The sequence below is a fragment of the Oculina patagonica genome, chromosome 12 (assembly GCF_052425735.1).
Source record: "Oculina patagonica isolate OP01 chromosome 12, crgOcupat, whole genome shotgun sequence".
Taxonomy (NCBI): domain Eukaryota; kingdom Metazoa; phylum Cnidaria; class Anthozoa; order Scleractinia; family Oculinidae; genus Oculina; species Oculina patagonica.
This window is the reverse complement of record NC_135769.1, coordinates 7,336,987-7,350,750: the sequence shown is the minus strand read 5'-3', so window position 1 is coordinate 7,350,750 and position 13,764 is coordinate 7,336,987. Positions and strand designations below refer to the sequence as shown.

General features: G+C 39.5%; 3 protein-coding genes across 3 annotated transcripts; all 3 read left to right on the top strand.

Annotated features, from left to right (window-relative positions):
* The first annotated feature begins 573 nt into the window (after positions 1 to 573).
* Positions 574 to 3,868, top strand: LOC144631312 (BTB/POZ domain-containing protein 6-like). The gene has a single exon (XM_078489721.1). The coding sequence runs from the start codon at positions 1,162 to 1,164 to the stop codon at positions 2,560 to 2,562; it is 1,401 nt and encodes a 466-aa protein (XP_078345847.1). The 5' UTR covers positions 574 to 1,161; the 3' UTR covers positions 2,563 to 3,868.
* A 2,856-nt stretch (positions 3,869 to 6,724) lies between these two features.
* LOC144631308 (BTB/POZ domain-containing protein 6-like) lies at positions 6,725 to 9,011 on the top strand. Its single transcript, XM_078489718.1, has one exon. The coding sequence runs from the start codon at positions 7,304 to 7,306 to the stop codon at positions 8,771 to 8,773; it is 1,470 nt and encodes a 489-aa protein (XP_078345844.1). The 5' UTR covers positions 6,725 to 7,303; the 3' UTR covers positions 8,774 to 9,011.
* Positions 9,012 to 9,082: 71 nt separating this feature from the next.
* On the top strand, positions 9,083 to 13,392 carry LOC144631311 (BTB/POZ domain-containing protein 6-like). The gene has a single exon (XM_078489720.1). The coding sequence runs from the start codon at positions 10,066 to 10,068 to the stop codon at positions 11,482 to 11,484; it is 1,419 nt and encodes a 472-aa protein (XP_078345846.1). The 5' UTR covers positions 9,083 to 10,065; the 3' UTR covers positions 11,485 to 13,392.
* Positions 13,393 to 13,764: the final 372 nt, after the last annotated feature.

Sequence of the window (13,764 nt, the reverse complement as noted above, 5' to 3'; positions counted from 1 at the left end):
AATGCTTCATCCTGTTATTTTTAACGATCTGAACAATTGAGGTTTTACAACTGAGAAGTGTTTATGTGAATGTTTACGTTTTCACGAAGGTGAATCTGGTCTGGTGAGACTTGGACACGAAGACTATCTTGTAATCTCCTACAACCTGTAGTGTTCTTGATATGTTTTACTCAATAGCTTTGGATTTATTTTTAACAGCGCATGGCAGTATCCTTACTTGCGTGACAGTGAAAACCAGCAATAGAACGACGATGTACATGAAAAATTGGATTCTGGGTGGATCGATGTTTCTGTTTGTTGTGCATGATGTTACACCTATTTACATTACTTGCCAAAAGCAGGAGGTACTGTGCTCTAGTACAGGAAATTAAAGTCAACCAGAAGTCAGAAAATGTCACTGAAACTATTATAGAATGTACAGTGTAAATAAAATTTTTCTCAAGTCCCTTATGCTAAGCCATATTTTCTTACCAGGCACAAACACAGTCACAGTTTAAAGACAAATTACGTCAATTAAACAGTAGTTTAGCAGCTCTCGTAAGCTTGTAATTCTACATTAACAAGTCCTCTAGTGTAGCTTCGAGAGCTGCTACATTGCCCCAATTAAAACCCGATAACTACAGAGCCCGTGCAACAGAGGAACGCTAAATCAATCTCGTACCCAGGAATCCTCGGGTGTGTGGAGGGAGCCAAAATGAAACCTGGATACCAGCTGGGGTACCTTTCGAATGCATCCCGCACACCATTAATTAACAAACCTTACGTTGAAGAAATAGTGCATGGCTGATTATGCGAAATTGAAGCCACCTATCTCTGTTTTGTCTTTATAATGTAATGCGACAAGTGATTAAACTTTTCGCTCATGTCTTCCCATACCGCATTACTGTGGCGCTCGCCGCTCTGAAAGGACTTAGTCACCTGTGGCGCATGCGCATGTTCAGTCGTTGTTTTCATACAGTCGCACTAGAAATTTCCATTTATTCGTGACATCCATTGTAAATTTCTATTGTCAGTTCACGCTTGGACTGTCTTGTTTGCTTTTATCATATTAAAATTGTGTATCCAGGCGCGCTGTCTTCCGCTTTCGCTTTCGCTTGGCGACTTTACTTGATTCAGCCTTTAAGAATCCTTTACTCTTTGAAGTACGACTGGATTGCTGAAATGGCTAGCGCTTCAGAAGAAAGGTGGCAAACCAATAGAAGCACAGTATTGGAAAGAAACAAGTTCATGTTTAACAATCCTGTTATGAGCGACATCAAGTTTGTCTTTCCTAACAAGCAGACCATTCCAGCTCATAAATATGTTCTCGCCATCAGCAGCCCTGTCTTCTTTGCTATGTTTTACGGAGATCTGTCCGAGCAAGGGGAAAGTATAGACATTACTGACTTCAATCCAGACGACTTCCTTCAATTTCTGCGTTTCTTGTATTACGATGATACAAATTTTCAAGACGTGGACAGAGCTATTCAGTTGTGTTATCTGGCTGACAAATATGATGTCCCTTCGCTCGCACGGGAGTGCGTAAATTTCGTAGACCGGATCATGGAACCTTTAGAGGCTTTGGATGTAATTCAGCATGCCTTCCAATTGAAGAATCAAGAGCTAGAAGAGGCTTCCTGGGAAGTCATCGATTACAACGCACAAGAGATCCTCGCCGATGACTCATTTCTCGAGGTTAGACACACGTTTTTGCTTTCTTTTCTAGAAAGGTCGTCGTTACGTATTGACGAAGTTACGTTGTTTGAAGCTGTGGATCGCTGGGCAGCAAGAAGATGCGAAGAAGCAAACAAGACCGTTGATGGAGCAAATAAAAGGTCTGTACTTGGAGAAGATCTGTTAAAACATTTTCGATTTTCACTGATGTCGCCTCAAGGATTTTCAGACTACGTGGAACCTACGGAAATTTTGTCAAAAAACGAGGCTCTCGATGTTTTTAAACAGTTTACTTCTGTCTCTGTGCCTGGTGGTATCAAGTTCTCAATTCTTCCCAGGATAGGAAACAGCGTACCTCTTCATTCATGTTCACTGGGTAAGAGCTATAACAACAATGGCACAGGCATGCGGCTTCTGAAAAGTAAACGAGATGTGGCGAAATCATGGATTTTGACATTTACTGTTAACAGGGAGGTTACGCTTTGTGGTGTAAAGTTCATAACTGGAACGGTACAAAAACAAACATCTTGTCGTGTTAGTCTGTCCGTCGCTGGAGAAGGCCAAAAACTCGCACAAATTAGAGATAAGGAATTAAGTACAGAGAACGGCCCCTGGGATGCTTATGGACAAATTGATGTCTTTTTTAACAGGCCTCTGCGGTTATCCGAGGATACTTGTTATAATATTGAAACTAAAACAGATACAACGCAGGATGACCATATTTTCGTCTGGTCGAAGTCGTTTGAGGAATCTTTGCGGCAGAAATCGACTGTGTCCACAAATAGTTCAACAACCGAGAAGTCAAGCATATTATCTGGCCACTGTTCCTGGCTCTACACTGAATGCATACCGGCCAATGTCCCCTACAAGGGAGAGATCTTGTCACTACTTTTTAATGAGGAGGAATGAACTGCACTTGAAAATTAAGGACTAGTATTAAAATTCAATAACATAGACTACGAATTGTCTATCACTTTTGGTGAGTGGAGCGGGGGAGCGCGCGAGAAAAACACTTTACACAAGGACACGCGACGCGAAATGGATCTTCTCGCGCGCACGCAAGTTTTTCCAATTAAAGACGCTTGAAGGACCCTGACTCAGGGATACTCGTTGTCTAATATCCACAAGGCTATCATAATTTATGTTTAATCCAGCTAATTTCAATGTATTTTTTCACAAGATTTATTTTCTCTGAAAAGAAAAGGCTTGTGCGCTTCCGCCGCAAAATGAAAGCCAACTAATAACACAATGAACGCATTTACATTTGGCGGAGCTTAACTCTTAGTGTGAATGTAAATAGTTTCTTATTGGTATAAATGTACGCGAGCCGTTATGGCGGTTATAACTGACTCTCTTGTTTTTGTTTGTTTGTTTTTTTATTCCACGAGCGCGCGTTGGATATGAGATGTTATTAAAAACTAGCAATGGTATATTGCAATTCCTGAGTTTTTATTTATAGTAACAGACAATGGTATATGAGCTCATATACCATTGACCACAAACTTGGTAGCCGATACGCGTCAACGAAAACAGCTGGGGAGCTCAAATATTGTAATTCTTTGGGCGTTTTTAATAAAACAATTATTCCACTCGCGCTTGTTGGATATGAGATCAACTACACGAGCAATTTTTTGTATGTGGCAATTTTTATTTGACACATAAAACTGACACGCCAGCTTCTTAACAAATATATTTGTCACATAAAAATTACCTAATTTTTTTCTCATATACACGAGCAAATAAAAATTGTCACATAAAAATTGCTCGTGTAGAGAAGGCCCCGAAAACAGCCGTAAAGTGTAGTCGAACAATTTACGCCTGGCCTCCCACGTAAACATTCATTGACTTCGTCACGCAATTTTACCTCCCTCACGGGAGGAATTGTAATGCACCTATCAATGGTTTGCCCCAGGATGGGGGGGGGGGGGCAACCCACGGGAATTTGACATCGTGAAGCTCTCCCAGGGTAGGAATTTTGACATCAAAAATGGTCTGTTGGGTTCGAAATTTAAGAGAAGATATGAGTAATTTGACATTCACTAGGTGCCCAGGGGTGGGGAATTCGACTCTGGCTTCCAAAAAATGTCAAATTCCCCTGGGGTTGTCCCCCCCTTTCCTGGGGCAAACCATTGATAGGTGCATAAAGATTGCGTGCAAACGCGATCGCGAAGACCTATTTGTATTTTAAAACAATACAATTAATAAAGCTTTAAACTACCGGTATACCTTGCTCTGTCATTCAATTCTATGTTTATAAAACTTTTCCGGAATGAATTCCATCGCCGTTTTCTATGCTTTTGCCAGTGGCTTCTTTGATCTTAGCGGCTTTTCTTGGGAGACGAGAAATTTTTACCTCTTACGCGAAATTAACATTGCGTTCAATTTCGAGAAGCAATGACCGACTCGTTTTCAATCAGTGATATTTTGACGCACAGTTGGAATTCATATAATTTTTGTTTCAATTTTTGTTTTATTTGATTCGGCAGCTCCGAATTTGGCATCAGTCTTGCGCGCGTTACTCGCGACGTGAGAGAAACGAAGCACTTGCATTACCGTCGGTATGTCCCGGAGTCCCAGAAATGGGGGAAAACATTTTTTTTCAGTGAACTTGTTTTGTCTTGACTCCTGATGTATTCATTATGTGCCGAAAAAGTGCAGGAATTAACAAATCTTGTATCCAGACAATTTCCAGAAATGCCTTTTAACTGTATAGCTGGAATCAAGCATAGTTGTCATAGTTTGGACGTCACGTCACGATTGGTGTTTGTTACTAATATTTCGGCCGCCGCTTGTCCGTTCGCTTACGAACATTCAAGTTCCCTTGATAAGTGTTTTTTGAATATAATTTTTGTGTCGTTGAAGTGAAACTTCTGCTTCAGTTGTGAGTAATTAATACAAGTAGGAAACTGTAACGATCAAATTCCGGCTGGGTTGCCAAGGAATGTTTACTTCTTTGAAAGCAGCTGCGAACCGATGAAGGAATCAGTCCTCGCAATCGGCATTGAGAGCCAAATCTTGCTGTTCCTGCGCTTCTGGTACAACATTTTGCCAGCAATTAAAACCAAAAGACCAAAAAATATCTTTACAAAAACTTGACTCGAACTTGACTCGTGACTCGAACTTGACTCGGGCTCGAACTTGACTTTTTTTTTTTTTTTTTTTTTTTTTTTTTTTTTTTTTTTTTTTTTTTTTTTTTTTTTTAGCATTTTTTTTTTTTTTTTTTTATTATTATTATTATTATTATTATTATTATTATTATTATTATTATTATTATTATTATTATTATTATTATTATTATTATTATTATTATTATTATTATTATTATTATTATTATAAACGTGGTACGAACAAACTCCCATGACCAGATACCGGAAGGAGAAAGATTTCTAACTTATGAAACAACGTATTAACCTGCACCGTGGAATTAAGCTACGACAAAATGACATTGTGACATATAGCATAAACGAGAGGTCGGGCCGATAAACTTATTTCGAGCCAGAGCGTCTTGCCTCAAACAAGCAACGGTCAACCACCTCCAATGCATAATGCCCTTTGGTATTGTTGCATACGCTTTTATGCTTCTGTAGGACAACCTTTCTCGAAACAGCTGTAAACCATTTTTTTTTTACAAAAAGGAGATAAGGCAACCATTTTATATACCTACAGTAGGGATGCTGCATTTATTTTCTTAACATATCAATGAATAACCCATAAAATACTTTGGATGAATCAACCATTCCAGGGGTCTGTTCAAGGAATTCTGAGACGTCCTTTTAATACCTCAAAGACAGTTTCTCTTACCTTTTCTATACTTTACTATACGGCTTTATACTAACCTACTTGTAATACACGATGTGCTTAAACTATACTTAAATCCAAACTGCGGATGGGAAATAATCACTCATTACACAACAGATCTGTGTTACAAAAACAAAAAGGTTGTTAGAGTATTTTTACGAAAATGTGCCTACTATGTCGTGAAAACAATACCAGCAATTTTGCGTACTAATAATTCAATGCCTCTTTCGATATCCGTCAGGAACTGCCGATTTCTCAAAACTGACTTTGGGGTCGATTATCGTTTCCCTTGGGGGTGCAAGAAATCAGGAGCCCACTGTACTCTTATGGCTAGTCATTCTTTGTCTTCTGGAAAATAAGATTCTTCTATATTTCCAATCCTTGCTATCACAGACTTGTAAACAGTCCGATTTATAGACTAGAAAGGTCCGTCGATCTGTAACTGGATGTTTTGCTGTGGGGGGAGGGGAGGGGATCCGGACTCTACTTTGCGGAGGCGTTCCAGCGTCGGAAGAATGAACCCAAAGTAAATACACTATATGTGTTTTTAAGTCTACATTTTGCTTGCTTCATTCCTTGGTTTACAAATCGCATGGTCTTTCTTTTTCCTTTACAGGTTTACTTCTCTTATTTTGCTTTTTAACAAAAAATGTCTCAACTGCTCGACAGTTGATCCAAAATGTTGCTTTTGAAGAAGAAAGTTCTCCACTGAGATATATGCTAATTTCCCATTGAAAGGTAAGATATCTAAGCATTTACATGGAATTTAACGGCAACAGAAATATCTAAATAACGTTTCAAGGCCAAAAATTGTTGAATTAATAGGATTTCTTTCACTAAGAACAATCGTGAAGATACTGATGACGTCATTAGTGTTTGCTGACGAGTTTTTAATGCTGAATGACCCGAAAGTTGAAGCATCTTCAGAACTTTCTCGGAAATCTTCGGCAAATTTCGTTAATCTTCGGAGGAGTCTGAAAAATGCTTGGAAACGTTCGTATGACCTTCGAGCAACACTCGGAAAAACTTCGGAAGTCTTCCATCTTGAAATTGTAAAACTGAAGGTGCTAAAAATTGCAAAAAGTTGCTCGAAAAGAAAAAAGTTGCTCGAAAGATGAAAAGTTGCCCAAAAGTTGCCGAGCATCTTTGGTATAGATCTAGGGGAGATGGGACTAATATTACATGTGAAGATTTTTAAGGTAGCTTTGCATGACAACTAATGGACTGCCACTACATTAATAATATATGTAGCCATGGTAGTGTGAAGTAATTTCGTTTGATAGCCAACTTTTCACAGTTAAGTTTTACTCGGATAGTTAGAATTATTCTTTTGAACATCTCTCGACAAACGCTAATTTTAAGTATTAGAAGTAACTATTTACCGGCGGTGAAAAATCTACATCAAGTCAACTCAAGGCATAAAATTTTTATACATGTCCTAGGAAACAAAACAAACGAAAGACAGTGCGCAGTTTGATATCAAAATCCATCGAGCTGTCTAGTGAATACATCAGCAAAGCAAATCATATAAGGTCATATAAGGTTCAATTTAAGATAAAAAGTCACAAAAATTAGCTCACAGTGTGAGTAAAACGCTTTTAGTACACAAATGCCTCAGTTATGAAACTACAAAACTGACATTTTTATTTTTTAATTCCTTATTTCTTAATATATGCAAAGCGTCTTGTGACATCCGCGACAGCCATTGTTAGTTCATGTCCACCTGTGTGCATTGTCTGTATTTGTTTGAACTGTATATTTGAACATCCTGGGCGCTGTCTTACGCTTTCGCTTTCGCCTCACGACTCGTTCAGCTCGTAAAAATCTACTTTCTTCTCTAAGGGAAGACGGGATGGCTAGCACTTCCGAACAAATATCAGAACCGTGCCAGGCTAGCGTTTCAGAAGATAGTTCTGAAAGGTGGCAGGCCAGTAGAAGCACAGTTTTGGAAAGAAACAAGTTCATGTTTAACAATCCGGTTATGAGCGACATCAAATTTGCCTTTCCTAACAGTCAGACCATTCCAGCTCATAAGTATGTTCTCGCCATTAGCAGTTCTGTCTTCTTTGCTATGTTTTACGGAGATCTGGCCGAGCAAGGCGAAAGTATAGACATTACTGACTTCGATCCAGACGACTTCCTTCAATTTCTGCGTTTCTTGTATTACGATGATACAAATTTTCAAGACGTGGACAGAGCTATTCAGTTGTGTTATCTGGCTGACAAATATGATGTCCCTTCGCTTGCACGGGAGTGCGTAAACTTCTTAGACCGAATCATGGAACCTTTAGAGGCTTTGGATGTAATTCAGCATGCCTTCCAACTGAAGAATCAAGATCTTGAAGAGGCTTCCTGGGAAGTCATCGATTACAACGCAAAAGAAATCCTCGCCGATGCCTCGTTTCTCGAGGTTAAACACGAGTTTTTGCTTCTTTTTCTCGAAAGATCGTCGTTACGTATTGACGAAGTTATGCTGTTCGAAGCTGTGGATCGCTGGGCAGCAAGGAGATGCGAAGAAGCAAACAAGACCGTCGATGGAACAAATAAAAGGTCTGTACTTGGAGAAGATCTGTTGAAACTTGTTCGATTTTCATTGATATCACCCAAAGAGTTTTCAGACGTGGTGATGCCAACGGGAATCTTGTTGCAAACTGAGGTTATCGATGTCTTTAAACAGTTTACTTCTGTTCCTGTCCCCGGTGGTCTTAAGTTCTCAGTTCTTCCCAGGATTAGATGGAATGAACCATTTGCACCCTTCTGTTCTTTTTCGATGGGCTGGAGCAATACGGATGCCAGGTATAACGGCAGTAACATGCCGCTACGTTCAAGCATACAATCCATGGAGAAAGCTGGAATGTTGACTTTTACAGTCAGCAAGAACATTAAATTAAGCGGTGTAAGGATCATCACTGACACAGCAGGAAGACAACCATCTTGTCGTGTTAGTCTGTCCCTCCATGCTCAAGGGTCAGACAAAAAGATCAGAGAAATTAAAGATACGTGTTTCGGAAATAAGGCTCAAGAAGACAAAAATTGTGGACATATTGATGTCCTTTTTAACAGGCCTTTTTGTTTATCCAAGAATACATGTTATACTATTGAAACTAAAACAGATACTACACAGAATCGTAATTTCTTCGTCTGGTTTGTTCCTCAATCGTTGCTCAGTGACTCTTCGCAGAAACGAACGTATACTTTGGATACATATTGTCCGTATAGGTCAAGCGGGGTATCTGGCCATTGTTCAGGACACTACACTGAATGCATTCCGTCAGACGCTTGCTACAAGGGAGAGATAATGGCACTATTTTTACAAGAATAAATCAGCAGGTCGACTTTTGAGACCTAAAACTCAAGGAATGGACTGGACTAGCAGGACAAGAGCTGACAAAATTTAATTTACCCTTTATACATCATGTTTTACTACTCTAGTTTCAATGTTTCACTTTAGTTTCAATGTTTCACTTTAGTTTCAATGTTTCACTTTAGTTTCAATGTTTCTGTGACACACATTCAACTTATTTTCACTGATAACGGGGAGCTAAAAAAATAAAGGCTAATTACAATATTACTGTAAATTTTGTATAAGCTATACCGGGGAGAAAACGTTGGTTGCCTTCAGGAAAGGAATATAGAAAGGGAGAGAGGCGGGTGGGATGGAAAAAACCTAAAGGCAAACAACAAAATGGGTGTGAAGAGAAGACCGGGTGATGGTAGAGGACTACCCATAGCAAGCCCTCCCATTCTTCGTGTGAAGTGAAGCTAATCAATACGCATGCTTGTATAGTGAGAGAGACCGCTGAGAATAGTGATCGATTGGACGTTCAGAATCAGCGCCCCAGCCAAAATCGATGAAGGATCTTTGAAAGCGAAATAAGATGTTTTCCAAGCTGCTTGTGATATGCGGCAATTCTGGGTTTTTGAGCCGTCACTCCCCGGGCTGATAGAGCAGCGTGTGACGATAGGTTTTTTTCTTACTTGCAATATAACTTCATTAAAGAAAATAAGTTCAGCTGGCGAGCTTCCGTGGAAACTAATATAAAACCAGGAACTTTTAATTATGAATCGAAAACTCAAAAGAATAAGTTACCGAAATGCTTATCTACTAAATAAACTGTAGTGATGAACACTGAAAGCTGCATATGTACAGGTGTTCAATTTTCAAACACACGACAAATGAATTTTTACTTGGACAAGAACTACTGTTGGTTTTTTGAAAGGTTTTCTTCTCCTTCTTCTTCCACGTAACTCACCTCCTTCAATAGTGAAGATTCTCGTGAGTTTAAAAAAAAAAACTACTTAAAATGCTTAATAAGGTTCAACTCAGAAAAGACTGAGATACGGAAAATTCTCTGAAAGGACTAAGCCACCAGTTGCGCATGCGCATGTTCAGTGGTTGTTTTCATACAGTCGCACTAGAAAATTTCCATTTATTCGTGACATCCATTGTAAATTTCTATTGTCAGTTCACGCTTGGACTGTCTTGTTTGCTTTTATCATATTAAAATTTTGTATCCAGGGGCGCTGTCTTCCGCTTTCGCTTTCGCTTGGCGACTTTACTTGATTCAGCCTTTAAGAATCCTTTCCTCTTTGAAGTACGACTGGATAGCTGAAATGGCTAGCACTTTAGAAGAAAGGTGGCAAACCAATAGAAGCACAGTTTTGGAAAGAAACAAGTTCATGTTTAACAATCCTGTTATGAGCGACATCAAGTTTGTCTTTCCTAACAAGCAGACCATTCCAGCTCATAAGTATGTTCTTGCAATCAGCAGCCCTGTCTTCTTCGCTATGTTTTACGGAGATTTGGCCGAGCAAGGGGAAAGTATAGACATTACTGACTTCGATCCAGACGACTTCCTTCAATTTCTGCGTTTCTTGTATTACGATGATACAAATTTTCAAAACGTGGACAGAGCTATTCAGTTGTGTTATCTGGCTGACAAATATGATGTCCCCTCGCTTGCACGGGAGTGCGTAAATTTCGTAGACCGGATCATGGAACCTTTAGAGGCATTGGATGTAATTCAGCATGCCTTCCAATTGAAGAATCAAGAGCTAGAAGAGGCTTTCTGGGAAGTCATCGATTACAACGCACAAGAAATCGTCGTCGACGACTCGTTTCTCGAGCTCAAACACGAGTTTTTGCTTCTTTTTCTCGAAAGGTCGTCGTTACGTATTGACGAAGTTACGCTGTTCGAAGCTGTGGATCGCTGGGCAGCAAGGAGATGCGAAGAAGCAAACAAGACCGTTGATGGAACAAATAAAAGATCTGTACTTGGAGAAGATCTGTTAAAACATTTTCGATTTTCATTGATGACGCCTGAAAAGTTTTCAAACGTGGTGATGCCCACGGAAATCTTGTTGCAAACTGAGGCTCTCGATGTTTTTAAACAGTTCACTTCTGTCCCTATCTCCGGTGGAATCAAGTTCCCAACTCGTCCTAGAATTACGAGGAATGCACAATTTTCACGTTCGATGGGCTTGTGCAATACGCGGGATGAAGATGAGTATGACAGATGGACCAGGCAGCAGCTACTATCACGCATAGAATTTTTGGATAAAGCAGGATTGTTGACTTTTACAGTCAGCAAGGCTTTAAATTTTTGCGGTGTAAGGATCATCACTGACACAGCAGGAAGACAACCATCTTGTCGCGTTAGTCTGTCCGTTTATGCTCAAGGCTCAGACAAAAAGATCAGAGAAATTAAAGAAAAGTGTTTTAGAAATAAGGCTCAAGATGATGATGAACATTGTGGACACGTTGATGTCTTTTTTAACAGGCCTTTTAGTTTAACCAAAAATTCTTGTTATACTGTTGAAACTAAAACAGATACTACACAGAATCACAATTACTTTGTCTGTTTTTGTCCTGAATCGATGCTTAGCAATGTCATGAAACACGATATGCGGCATATTTTGGAAGCATACAAGTCAAGCGGAGTATCTGGCCATTGCTCAGGATACTTCACAGAGTGCATACCGACAAACGTTTCTTACAAGGGAGAGATTATGGCACTATTTTTAAAAGAGTAAATCAGTAAAGAGGACATTTTGAGGTCTATACAAATTGAGTACTGTACTGTACTGCACTGCACTGCACTGCACTGCACTGCACTGCACTGCACTGCACTGCACTGCACTGCACTGCGCTGCGCTGCGCTGCGCTGCGCTGCGCTGTGCTGTGCTGTGCTGTGCTGTGCTGTACTGTGCTGTGCTGTGCTGTGCTGTACTGTACTGTACTGTACTGTACTGTACTTTATACCATGCCATAGAAAATACAGCCAATCAGAATACAGGAAAGCCGTTGTATATTCGACGGTATTCAACCACACCTTCCCATAGTGCGCTGCGACTGTATTCTCGACAAAATTTAGGAGGCGTATTTTCTATGGCATGGTATAAAATAGTTACACAACACTTTCTCGTGGTATACTATGGAATATCCCACTTGTCACTTGTATTTTCTTGGCATACACACTCGCCTAAAGGCTCGTGTGTATACCGAGAAAATACAAGTGACTCGTGGGATATTCCATATTATTAAATTTTCAGCCACGGATATTGCATTTCTAGCATTCTGATTGGTTCACTCAATCCCGGTTGTCAGCTCGTATACCTTAGTTTGACCTTATTTGGAAAATGATTGCGTTACTGTTGCCAAACTAAAAATTTTCTGCGGGAAGCGACAGTTTCATCAAAATGGTTTTGAACAGCAAATTTGGCGAGCTTTATGAACAAGAAATAATTAGCGGTGCCTACAAAAACCAAAGAAATGCCATAGTAAATTAAACTACGCAAAACAAAAGGATAGATGCGAAAAGTGTAATTAATAATACTTTTAAACTGAACGCACAGCAAGAGCGAGTGAATAAAGTAGAAAAGCAGCAAATATTAAATTTACGAAAGAACGGCAAACTGACACAGTTTCATTCAGTGTACGTCATAAAACTAGGCTCAGCACTTCAGTAAAGTTTGTTACCTTTCAATCTTGGTTTTGTCCTTTCATACTTTAATAAACCTGTTCCACTTTGAGCTCAATTTCGCTTCAAATAATATAGCAGTCTTGATGACAGCCGTGGAGCTGTAAAAAAGTACAATGTAAACACTTGCTTCGTTCGACTTGCACAAGACTTGTAGTTTCCAGAAAAGGTTTTGCTTCGGATCTTCTCGTAAATCTTAACTGTTGACACAATTCTATGATATTTAGACGACTTTAGAGGGGATTGTTTGAGGAAAATCTTCTGAAGAAAACTCTCTTGCTCGCTTTCCTCGTATGTTTCATTCAACTCAAGAAGTGAACACCGCGCCAGAAATTTTCGCGCCTCCTCATACTATCACTTCGTTTACATCAAAATGAAATGTCCATTCGATTTTAACTTGAGAAGAATTTAATAAAACAATTATTCCATTCGCCCTTGTTGGATACGAGTCGTTATAGCCAACTCGGCGCTTCGCGCCTCGTTGGCTATTTACCACCTCGTATCCAACGCGGACTCATGGAATAATTGTTAAGTATACCACTCGAAAGCGTTGCATAACTAGTATGTACTTTAATATACAATCTTCGTTCACTATCCAAAATCCACGCGCGCAATTGGTTAAAATAGATCACGTGATTTTGCTTTACCTGTCGTCAGCAAACTCAGACAGTGCAGTATTGAAGGTGTCTTCAGCTTCAAGGCTTGTAGAAGTGGAAGAAAAATATATTCCTCAAATTATCAACGATCCAATACCAAACAAAATCGAAGAGGATAACAACTTGAATCGCTTTCGTGTTCAAAGGTAAACTGCAGCTTAATAAATACATTTTTGTGTGCGATTGACTTGCTTGTAGTTGCTTGATTGTGAAAGCCATCGACTTGCATTGAACAAGCTTCTCGCTGACTGTATTTATGAACGACTACAGCTGATGAACGATTTTATGAACGATTTTATGCTTTATTTCTGTACCGCTAATTTGTGATTTTTATATTATTATATTGATCCTGTATTGATGTAATCCCGTGTAATTATGTACTACTACACTTCTTATTTTTAAACATTAAGTTTGTTGTTTGAAGTTCGTTTAATAAGTCGATGATCGCTTGCAATTCGATGCAGTGTACTCAGATTGTATATTAAAAGGGTTAGAGTCTGCTCGTTCGTGTTTTGTTGACAAATACACGCACTTGCTGGCCTCACAATGAACTCGTGTAGACCAGGAGGGAGGGGAGAACATTGCTTTCGTCACCAAAAAAACGCGCGGGCGATGATCCTGGCCATCGTGACGTCACCATCAGCCGAACCCGGGAATTTTGAATGGTCGTGTGGACA